The sequence below is a fragment of the Pocillopora damicornis genome, chromosome 1 (genome assembly GCF_964200805.1).
Source record: "Pocillopora damicornis chromosome 1, jaPocDami1.2, whole genome shotgun sequence".
NCBI lineage: Eukaryota > Metazoa > Cnidaria > Anthozoa > Scleractinia > Pocilloporidae > Pocillopora > Pocillopora damicornis.
The window spans coordinates 30,620,978-30,633,143 of record NC_142670.1 but is presented as its reverse complement, the minus strand read 5'-3'; the positions used below and the strand labels follow the sequence as shown (position 1 = coordinate 30,633,143).

The window sequence follows — 12,166 nt, the reverse complement described above, 5'->3', positions numbered from 1 at the left end:
AAAAAGAGTTTATGTTCTTGGATATAAATATATTTTGGCCTTTCTCAAAGTCATTTTAACCTTCACCTGGCGGCTCTGAATCGGGCCTAAAAAACATATGTGTGCCCACGAACACACACTCCTTTGTCTTATTCTGAGAGAGCTCCTTCGTTAATTTATGCATAGAAGCTATAATTTATGAGAAAACGTCATGAGTTTCCACGGCGATGCCAGGACCCCCCGCATCCTCGAGGTTGAAGCACGCCCGCTCATTACGCTCTCGTTTGTGTCCAGCCATATTGGTAAGTTAGCGACAAGATTTGCAAAACCCGGCAGATTTTAGTCGGATTGCGGCTCTAATCACGATGACGACAGAAGATAAAGTAGAGAAAGCAAAGCTCGCTGAGCAAATGGAGAGGTACGACGACATGGCAAAGTTAATGAAGGAGGCAACAGAGAGCAAAAAAGGTGACAAAGTAGATCTTACAAGTGAAGAGAGAAATCTACTTTCTGTAGCTTACAAGAATGTGGTCGGAGCGAGACGCGCTTCTTGGAGGGTTGTGTCAGCTTTGGAGCAGAAACATGAAGGAACTGAAGACAAAAAGCTGGCTATTAAAGAGTATAGGGAGAAAATCGAGAAGGAATTAATAGATATCTGCGATGTTGTCCTGGTGAGTCCACCACCCTTCCTTGGTGTCTGAACGTACTCGTCCTTCACGGAAGTTATTGTAATTCCTCAGTGCTAATTTTTATGGTTCAAAGTGATTTATTTTTTGTACTTGAGTTTCAGTTTCAACCGAAATCTCTCTCAACAGGATCTTCTGGTAAAGTTTCTGATAAAAAAATCAGATGATCCTGACACAGACCAAAGTAATGGAGCAGAAGGCCAGATTTTCTATCTGAAGATGAAAGGAGATTACTTAAGGTACAAAGCAGAAGTGGCATCGAGCCCAAGCAAGGATGGTTAGTATTTCTCTATCAATTTTCGTTATATCATGATCAATCTTACTTTCAAACTTTGCTCTAAGCATGGACGTTTTTAACTCGTCACCTCCGATGTTCAAGTTCGCAAATCCAATTCGATGTAAGGTCGGCTCTCTACTACGGTTACGGATTTACAGAAACCATCTATCTGTAACGATTCAGAACTCTTTAAACTAAGGCTTAAATCGATTATTCTTGTTTTCCTGGAAGAGTTGTATCCTTGTCGGGAGATCCATTCAATAGGAATCAATTAGTGATATCAATCATAAATCGATAAAATTCAATAGTAGTTCACTGATTCTTACTGGCTGGTCATCTTACCAATGAAATTTGATGATCAATGAAAGAAATACCTTGACTTCACTTGGTTGTTTTTGTTCTATATTGATAATCTTTGGTAGGTTATGCATCAGTCAAAATCAAGTATATTTGCTAGACAAGTGATGATCTTGGATTAGAAAAGTGCACTATAGATAGTTTAGGAAGGGGCATTTTCTTGGCAGGAATTCCAGGGTATAATTAAACCTGGGAGCATCAAACAATGGCTTGGCTTACAGTTCTGATTTGTAGTAACTCATTTTATTTGATTAAATGGGTGTAATTTATCAAAATATCTTTCTAAGGCATCCAGAGGGAGGTGAATCATCTCCAAGGACTTCACTTAGCCAGTGTGATTCAAAGCTCTTGCATGAAACTAAGGTAGATAGATACCTGCATGAGAGCAAGGCTGTTTCAGTAAGTCTAAGATGCTGTCAGAAAAGAAAATATAAGACTGGAAAATTATATGAATAGTATGTTTTCTCCTACATTAAACACAATTAAGAAATTTACCCAAGTGAGTAGGCATTTGATATGGTACAAAATGCAAATTAAGTTAATACTGATTTCGTTTTTAATTCTGAAAATGGCTGAAATTAGTTGATGGCTGCCATTAAAATCACAAAACCAAGAAACTGTCCTCTGGGATGAATAAAACCTTTATTCTTTTTCAAAAAATGGAATTAAAAAAGGCAAATGTTGCTGTACAAAATAGTTTTTACTGCACAAGAAATGGTTACACTCTGAACAAAATAAAAAATAAAAACATGCTTTTGAAGAAAAAAAACATGAAATATGCCACTGTTAGGGATGGATCCAAAGATATCTTTGTCAAGAGGAGAAGAGCTATCCATTTTACCAAGTGTGCAGACCTTGCTTTTCTTTATCAGGGTTAGATGGCAATTTAAAAGGACTCGACACCTTAGCCTGTGTAATTGAAAAGGGATCGTAGGTAGTCAGGATGGCAGCGGCAAGGAAGACATCAATTGAAAAATGAATTTTAGTGAGAACTTGTAAATGGCTGGATGTACTTACCCCTCTTTTCCATTTGGAAACTAAAAAAATTTACAGTCAGGGTTTATGCTCTCAGACCATGCAAGTTTTGATGAGTATATGTTGTTGATTTGTAGAGGACCACCAAGAATTCTGCAAAGTTTTAGAATGCATGTGCTTAGCTATTGTTCTGCCTACTAGGTCTTCTGTTTTTCCAGGTGTTCATGTTGCCGCCATGGTTTGCTTAAGCTCTCTTTTTTTTGAGCTCAGAGTAACTGGTGGTAAATTGGTGGCACAAACTCACAGAAATGTGTCGTGAAATACCAACTGTTAATGCAGCTATCATCGCTTTTCCTGCCAAAATGACATTCATGCTTACTTTTCTCAGATAAACTAATGTGATAAAGGATGTCTCATGCAACATAACTTTTAAACTATACACTTTAGGCATTAAAAATGCCACAGCTTTCTATGTGACTACTGAACATTTACACCTTTTCTTGTAAATTTAATCACAAAAATTTCTTTCTACTAATCTTGGTGAGCAAAACAATTGCAGCTTGGAAAGCTGAACATCCTTTACCGGAATGTTGAAGAGGTTTACAACCTTATTGGGGGAGATTTGAAAGGGCCCTTTCCTTTTCAAGGGTCTTGGTGCACTGATGTACCTAATTTTTAAAACAAATATGAGTAATATTTTTAATGTCTTCCATTTGTAATATAATTAACAATTTTTATTTTTATTTTTAGAAATAATTGAACAGTCTGAATTATCATACAAGAAAGCACTGGACTTAAGTAATAAAGAGCTAGCTCCAACTCATCCTATCAGGCTTGGATTGGCACTTAATTTCTCTGTCTTCTATTATGAAATAAAGAACGCGCCAGACCAAGCATGTAAATTGGCAAAAAAGGTTGGTGTATGAGCAGAACTACAGAGTTCAACAGTACCAATAAATATGTAAATATAATTTTCATATATTCACAGTTATTTATTCATCACTTTACAAGTTTGATGCAAACCAATATAATGACCAGCTCCTAGTTGACTTGTTAGCTCAGTTGGTAGGGTACTGCACTGGTATTACAGGGGTCATGGGTACAAATCCCATACAGGCTTGGGCTTTATTTTCACCACTGCTTAAGTAGTGTTCATTGCTGCATAGCTTCCTTTTGTATTCATTAATTAATCCACAGTTCACACGTATGATTTCCATATATCCATGATCAGTACTGATAAACTAATTACAACAACCTGATCACAGGACTTTACTTACTATTAACTACTCACAATACAGAAATCACAAAATGATGCTAATAATATTTTTTAGTATATACTAGAACAGTGGATTTTGCTGAAGGTACACCCCAGCCAGACAAGGTTCAAATTCCCCACCCCCTGGGCACATACAAGGATCAAATGCCTGTAGGTTGAAGGGGGGGAAGGGGTGATGAACCTTGAAATTGATTGGTGTGTAATGTCTGTGGCATTGGGAGTGTCAAAAAATTAACTGTTTGGCAGAAGCAAAACTTCAGGGGAAAATGTGAAAGACAATTTTTGACAGGGGTCTTTGAAGGATAAATTTCTCAAAAAATAAATACTAGGTTCCTTTAAGTAAAGAATGTTTTTGCACATAAGCAAAAGCTTAGATTTCTTGCCCATCAAGTGGTGTGAAACCATCTTTGTTAAGAGACCTTTTAAGTGATTTAAACAATAGCTAAGCAGCTGAATGTTACTTGGCTTGGAATCTCCATTCCACAAAGCTGTTTATAGTTTCACTGATGGCCAGTCACTTCAGCAGCAATCAATCCACCAAGAGTAAGAAACTTGCTTCTTGTGTCCGGTGCCCTGCTACATACCACTTAGTGAATGAACTAGAGTTTTCCTCTGAAGCAACAAATGTAGGGCAACTTTCTAAAGACTCCACCTGTGATGTCCTGATTTCCTCCCAAAAATTCTATCTCCAAAATTTGAGTTTCCAAAACTCGAGGTTTGGCTTATCTGCTAGTGGCACTCATCTGTCAGTGTTTGTTGTAGTAATAATAACAGGGTGTTCTCAGAACCAAAAAACTAAGTTAGCCTCTTTCAGAAGTGTAAACCATGGAATGTACCTCTCTCAACATCATCATGATTTGGTTTATTTGTTTATTTTAGGCATTTGATGATTCAATTTCTGAGCTTGATACACTAAAAGAGGATTCCTACAAAGACAGCACTCTTATAATGCAACTATTGCGTGACAACTTAACCGTAAGTGTTCATTTGGTGAACCCTTTACACCCTAAAGTTAGTTTGCATATTCTCCTTACTGTTCTCTATACATTTCCTATGGATACAAAAAGAAATTAATATAGAACAGTGTGGAGAATATCCATACTGATGTTAACGTGTATAGTGTTGAACAGAGGGTGCACTCTCTCTCCGGTGCCTCTGAGGTTTTAAGTCTGGGGTGGAATAAAGTTGGGTTTTTAGTGTGGAAAAAGATAAAAACCATTTGTTATAGTGTACTGGAATGAAGAAAATAATTTGAAGAAATGATTATCGTTTTCTTTTTCCTTTTTTTACATTTGTTAAACTGCAATTTAAATTTAGGTCCTGTAAAATGTAGTAAAAAACCAAGCAAAGTGAATAGGTTGTTGTGGATTGCAAATCTTGTGAATTGAAACCCAACTCAAAACAGGTTTAGTATCATTATGCAGGTGGTTAAAGAAATTCTCATGCTCTGATTGGTCCAGGATTATGTCATATTTTGCATGATCACCTTGCAAGAGGTGACTAGGAGGAGCACTGAATTTCGAAATGGCTGCCTTGCATTTTATCAGTGTTACAGAGAAAGTAATAAACACAATAGTAGAAAATTCAGTTCCAGAGAATACCAAAGATTGGTGCAATATACTTTTCAAAAGCTGGATGTGAATTTTTGTTCATTACGGTAAATTCCATAAACTTGCTAAATTCTTTTTTTTTTTCTTTCTAAATTAAAAGTAGCGGCTCATTTCAATACAAGCAAAGAAACAATATGTTTGGAGCAGAATGGTTTTTAAAAGCAACAAATTTACAACAGTTTGCGACCTGTTACATTCTGCCCTTCATTTTATTTCTTACAGCTGTGGACTTCAACCTCAGGGGATGATGAAGATGAAGATGAAAAGCAGTGAAGCTGTTGCATCAGTGCACAGCCAGTTTCCTCACTTTGAAACTGTGTCCCTTTCATATTAATCTGAATGTCCATTTGTGTGTTACAGGTGCTGCTTATCCTTATTTTTTGTGCCTAAAACAAATCCAAATCATTGATGAGAATTGAAAAATGTTTCCCCATGATCACACCTATCTGCAGTGTCATTCTACTGTAGATAAGCCGCAAGTTTTGTACCAGAACTGGGCATGAAATGGTAGCTTCCTTATAAACGAGATCCTGTACTTTTTTTAGGGTAAATGTTTGCAATTCCATAGATGGCTTGTGATGCGTTAATAAATCATCTTCTGAAGGGTTTGTTATTGGGTGCACAGAGTCAATGAAATGGGGATAATTTTGTTTGATTTGTTATGTTGTGATGGTGACAGTATCCAGCGAAAAAGTTCTGAAGCAAAGTGTAATTTTCCATTCAATATAACCAATTTGTTAACCATTAAATGTAAGTTATGCCATTTTCGTTTTGCTTCTTGTGTTTTATCACAATGATATTACTTGAACTCCTAATGTGTGGTTGTAAATTCTCCCCTCAAGGTGCTGTACATTTCCTTTAAAATTAGTGACAAGAATTAGATCACCCTAACAACTTCTGCCCAATAACTTTGAGTATTCTTGTAGCTTGTTGTTGGATGTATCTGGATAACACAAGGAGAAGTTACATGTTGATCACTTCTGGGAGTGAAAGGGTTGAAGTTTCTTAACCCTTTAGCTCCTACGAGTGACTAGCATCTAATTTCTCCTCACAATATTATCCTTGAATCAAACATGAAAGTGATGAGAACAGGGGAGATAATATGCTGGAAAGATGACATTCCCGGTTCAAATGCCCCACCCCACCCAGGTAGGGTTCAAATTTCCCATCCTGGACATGGCGGACAGCCAAATTCTCTTGGGTTTCCTGTAGGGGGGATGTTGAAGCTTCGAATTAATCTGCGTACTATACACGAACAGGGCTGATGCACCAACGGAATTAGAGGATGAAGTTAGAGGTCCCGAGGGGATTAGAGAAATAGCAGCCACGCCTTCAAATGGCCGAAAAGATAACCTGACAATCGTCAAAGAATGTCAAACTTCTAACCAACCTTCTATAATCGCCGTCAAATTCCCTGTGAATTTTTTCCTAAGAGCTAAAATGAAGTCTTTTTGGCATTAAACAAAAATGTTGGCCTGGGTTGAGGTGGATTTTAACTAGAGTGCAGTGCACGGCTTATTGCTTAAATTCTTTCCTTTTAAATGTTTCATTTTCCCCCAATTTAGAAAATAATGATCAAATAACTTCAGCAAGTATTGTTCAGTTTTTCTCTCTACCAACAAGGGAGGTCTATTTTCCGTCTCCAGCCTTCGCGGATTAGCCGCTAGTGTCCACTGGCAGGCTGGCATCCTCATAACATTTCAAAGCCTGCACGAAACCGCCGGCCGCGCAGATCACCCACAGGGAGCGCGAGCTGTCCGTAGGCTTGTCCTGATTGTGCTCGGCAGCTTTTCAGCAACTTTCGGCATTTGGAGCCACTTTGAGCAATTTTTGCCTTTGTGAACAATTTTTGAGCCAAAAAGGTGTTTAGAGCACGTATATAGCGTAAAAAAGGAAACGATTTCATAAAAAAAATTAATACATTAAGTTTCACTTGACAACGTTTCATATTCCTATTGCGATCTTTATCTAATATTATAGAGGATAATTAGCTGAAACGACGTTTGGTAAGACGTCAAATGAACCTTGTGTTTTGTTCCGTAAGACTCAATTATCAGCTAACTCTCGAGCTATTTATCTCCATCGATGTTAGCAACTATTGTGAATAACGAAGAATAAAGCCTAAATGTAATGTTTACACAAAAATAATAAGAAATCTAGGTAGTAACTTATGAAAATTAGGTGGTAACTTTTTGGATTTTGGAAATTTTCTGCAACTTTTTGGCACTCTAGTAAGCAATTTTCCAGCATTATACGAGCACACTCGGGACACGCCCAACTACAAAAACCTGGGGGATCAGGTAAATGTTTTTGTGACACAAAAAAAATTCTCCCACTGACAGTATCTACTCCTCACTTAGTCGGGATAACCTTTCCGACGCCTTATAGCCATGTTTTGCCCATATAACCATAGCAGTATCGTTACTGAAGGACGCATGCGAGACTAGCCCTCAGCCTATGGCTGTATTTCAAAACCAAGATATAAGAATTTCGTCAAATACAATCAAAGAATAGGAAACTTCCGTACTCAATGCGACCTCAAATAATGGAGATTACTCACTTTAACCCTGTAACTCCCAAGATCTCATTAATAATTCTCTTTACTCTACTCTCGGCCAAGCGTTTGTGTTTCAATTAAAATTACACGGTGGGGTCTTCGTTTATCGAGATTATTATGATGTAGGAGTTAACGTGAAGGACATTTTAAAATTTAACGCTTTTTTCTCCCTTCTTCTTATTTCACAGTCAGGTGGTAGTACATATTGGACATATTAATTGCCTGCGTTGCTGACCATGGTGGTTTTGTGCGATGAGCTACGCTACTCGTTTTCACGGCTCCGTCGCTTGGTGCTCAAAATCTAGCCACGCCCCTCCAGTTTGCGTTGGTTCACGGCCAAGCGGTTGTTACAATTCACTTATAGTTATACGGTAGGATCTGGGTACGAGATTACGTTGATACCGACAAGGAGAGTTCGTTTAAAGCTTCCTAACTTGGCGATCATTTTCTCTATTCTCATGATATTAATAAATGATTCAGTAGTATTACTGTAATGAGAAATTAGATGCTGGTCACTCTTTGGTTTTAAAGGGTTAAACTGATGAGACGCAGCGTGAAAACAATTCATAGTAATTATGTAGGCTTAAGATTATGAGAAATACGAATTGAAAAGTTAGCTCTTTGATGTACTCTACAATTTAATAGTATTTATACAATAGCCTGGTTTTGATATTTTACAAATTGGTAGGAATTAAGATATAGGTCTCAGCATTAACCTGTCAGAATAGACAAGAGAAGTTGTGGAATCTTTTTCCATAGCCTTGCAGTAAGTTCTATTGACGCTTAATACACGTCATTAATTTGTACAATATTGCTAGCGTGATTATCTATAGGAGTGTGAAAAAACGTTTTTTACATTTACTGCGATTTTCAGTATCTAGAAATTCTGATAATGCGAACTTCATGCTTATTCAAGCCATAAAACTCGCGCCACTTTCTAAACCAATCAGATCAAACTAGAGCCGACGTAATTTGGTCACACGCGTTTTCCCGCGCTGTGAGCGGTTTGTCTCCTTCGCCCTGATTAGCCATTTTAGATTACGTTAGTTTTGTTTTTACGACTCTCAATCGAAAAGTGCCATCCCTCAAATTTATTTGCTACTTCTCTGGGGTTTAAACTTGACTCAATAGATTGTGCTCCATACGATGAAGTCTGAAAATTTTAAAGATTAAGATTCTTAGAAGCATGTAATTCTGTTGTTCCCATGGGTTCACCTACATTTTTACGAAGAAATCATGGGGTTTTTTTCATTGTCCAATCTTACCAGAAGGTGGTGCAAGTTTTTTTCACTAAGTTTCAGTAGATTACAGTTCACGTCAATTCTTAAAAATATGACAAAGAGGAAATTAATATTAATATATCACCGTATCTTTAGAGTGGAAATGCTCGGCTTTTACCATGATCAAGGCTCGCTTGTGGAAAGAAACATTTCTTCCCATGAAAAACAACCCTCCCGTTAAATATTACCCGCTCGGTGCATCTGGGCTAGGAACACGTGATATGTGTATAGTCTCTTGGTCCTCGTCTTCGGAAAACCCTGAAGCGCCGTCGCTTCCACGAGGCGACGAAGGCTCTTGTTTCTCGGGTGGATACCTTACGAGGGAAATCTGCTTTTCGAACCCATCCGGAGTAGTTACGAGATAGGTCGTCGGTATGACGGGCAAGCTCGATTGGCGGCGAAGTTTATTCCGGAGTTTCTCGGTCCAGCTACCATTTGAAACTCGGGACTGTCTTCGAAAAACCTTCGGGTTTTCAGCTGGCTTCGGTGGCGGTGGCGATGGCTTCGTTTCCTCTCGAGCGCTTTCCGAAGATGACACCGAGGAGGCCCTCAGCTGAATTTTTGGTTCCATTTGCGGTGGCACTTTGTTGTTGTCCGGTTTAGTTGTCCAATTACCATGATGAAGAATTTCTGCTTTTTTAGGCTTTTTTACAACTTGTGGAATTGGAATTTGGATGGTGGCGGGCTGGAGAGGTGTCCTATTCCTGGGCACTGTTGTTTTGGCACTTGAAGTTCCAAACGGCAAATGATCGTACGTGTTGCTACGGCGTAGAAGAGAGCCCGTGCTCGATGCTCGCTGGAGTTTTGGCGGTGGAGAAACATTTGTGAAAATAAACCCGCACTTTGGACATTTCGTTGGTGAGTTCGTTTTGTCTTGCCGCTGTTTATTCACCATGGAGGCATTCTCGTTCGATCGCTGAAGAAATGCTTTTTCGTTCTCGCGTTGCGCACATGCTCTGGTCACTTTATGGACGAGCCTTTCGATGCAAGATTTGTGAAAATCTGGCCCGTAAACCATGGAATGTCTAAAATCAGCGATCAAATGTTCGGCGAGCGACGACGCTGTTTTTTCAGCCGTCCGCTTGCTGTCAAGTACTGACTCGCCGCTGTTATCGACGATTTCCGTCCGGTAATATTGCTCTGGTAAAGAGTTCCGTATAAAATAATTCGTCAATCGCATTCCCACCACGGGAATTTTGTACGATTTGGCGAGTCCGTACTGATTCAGAAAATAGCTGTCTTCCAGAGTCTTTTTACTGAAAATGAACACGAAAACACTCGCGCAAGGAATTATTTGGAAAAGCTCCGCTGAATTTTCTTGTCTTGGGTCAAGAAAATCCGTGACGGGATGCGTTCTTATTGCCCAAGTAGTTACTAAATTTCTGATGACTATGTCCCTGAGCGAAGGACCTCCAGGCGTGTTTAAGTTCGCTTCACCGCAGACATAAATCAGCGGATCACCTTGGAAGTTGTTTTTCGGCGTCGACATGGTTTTCACGAACTACATAAGTCAATTCTTATCTCCTATTCACTCACGGACACCGGTGCTTCTTTTCCAAATAGTTACTACTTAAATTACATTTCCCGTCGTAATTGCTAAAATCTTCGGCGTGTTAATAAAATTTGTTTAGACTCGTTGCTAAGTCCAAGCTCGTTCTTTTTAAAGTGTTTTTGAGTCGACGGCGATCGATGAAGGTTTCAGAGAACAGGTGTTCGCTCCCGGTAGGTGAGTGACGACGGCTCGATCCAAGCTATAATCCTCTTCTAAACATATGCAGATCTAATTGTGAAGGTTTGTTTTATGATCTGTACGTTATTTTCCTTCGTAAAGCGTTCAGTTCTTGCGTTTATTCCCTTAGCTTGCTTCGCAGAAACGTTCTGGTGAAAATTAAAAGCTCAGAGATTGATATTTTCATTTCTGTCTGAAAAGGACATGAACAACTTTTGTCTCCGAAGGTTTGTAAAATTCTTTTATATGGCTCCTGAATTAAAATAATAAATTTCCGATGCCTGTCTTTTTGTGTTCATTTTTACCAAATTTAAATTTAAAAATTTCGCTTCAGAATCGCAAAGCCTAGATGTAAACTACACTTTTTTTGCTCATTATTCACTTACAGGACAATCGGCCACGAATTAGCGAAAAACTGTTTCGAGTCACTTCGACGGTGAAGACCATCAACCTCTACTATCGGTTGTTTTAAAAACAGTCTTTCGACTTTCATTACCATATCAAAACAAAGAAAGAAAGAAAATTATCAGAGACGTATGGAAAAACAGTAAGAATTAATACAGACCGAGTAACACAAGCTGTAACCGTTCCATTCAGTTTTCAGTCCTCAGTTCTTTGACCTCTTTCTTGATGCTAATGGTCTATTTTCACCTCGGCTCTTCGAAAGAGTGTCATTAATAATGTTCAGTGCAAACTGGAAGACCTATCAGAGCACCTTCTGTTGTCGTTGTTGATAAAAGAGGGACAAAATGATATTAGTAAAATGAATATTCATGAAAGGAAAACCCATTTTAATGCGATGGTCCGCTCTTCAAATGGTTTTCTTGTAACATTCGATACCCACAGTACTTACATTTAAAAATAATAATGTTGATGTCATAAAGCTTTCTGAATACATCATCTATCATAAATTGTTAATATTGATATGCATCTTACTTTAGATGTTGGTAAAGAGAGATCAGCGAAGCAAGAAGAACATAATAGTGGGGGAAATGAAAAATTTAAAATTTCCGCTACATTATGCAATAGAAGTCGCTATTGATAATTCAAGCTGGTTTTGTTCACATTTCAGTGGGATGAGAACCCACTTACACCATTGTGAGCGAAGACTTTGCATAAATCTTCCACGAGGCATTATTTTTTAACGATCGCCATGAGTTCATTGAGGTAGCCTGCCACTATACAGGTGCGAGAGCTTTTCTCAGGCTCTCATTGGCTTATCTGACAGCCGAAGACAATGCGGTGACTTTGCAAGCGGCAGTGTTTTTTTATTCCAAAATTATTTTCTCTTTGTATTTTAACACATCCAGCCCCTCGACGATAAAAGCCAAAGTAAAGTCATACATTAAGAGCAAAATGTGGAGATTAGTCGATTGGAAATTAACGAATGCGATATTACATCCGCCCATTCGATATTCCCAACGATAAATGCTTATGTTC

The 12,166-nt window shown here is 38.5% G+C and overlaps 2 protein-coding genes across 2 annotated transcripts; one reads left to right on the top strand and one right to left on the bottom strand.

Annotated features, from left to right (window-relative positions):
- Positions 1-265: 265 nt before the first annotated feature.
- On the top strand, positions 266-5,923 carry LOC113677986 (14-3-3 protein beta/alpha-B). The gene is made up of 5 exons (XM_027194853.2): positions 266-650; positions 795-942; positions 3,025-3,188; positions 4,430-4,525; positions 5,383-5,923. Exons 1-5 carry the CDS (start codon positions 345-347, stop codon positions 5,431-5,433), a joined length of 765 nt encoding a protein of 254 aa, XP_027050654.2. The 5' UTR covers positions 266-344; the 3' UTR covers positions 5,434-5,923.
- Positions 5,924-8,337: 2,414 nt separating this feature from the next.
- LOC113677985 (uncharacterized) lies at positions 8,338-11,754 on the bottom strand. The gene is made up of 3 exons (XM_089209253.1): positions 11,580-11,754; positions 11,292-11,444; positions 8,338-10,875 (listed from the first exon to the last, which is right to left on the bottom strand). Exon 3 carries the CDS (start codon positions 10,484-10,486, stop codon positions 9,182-9,184), a length of 1,305 nt encoding a protein of 434 aa, XP_089065379.1. The 5' UTR covers positions 10,487-10,875; positions 11,292-11,444; positions 11,580-11,754; the 3' UTR covers positions 8,338-9,181.
- Between the last annotated feature and the right edge of the window lie 412 nt (positions 11,755-12,166).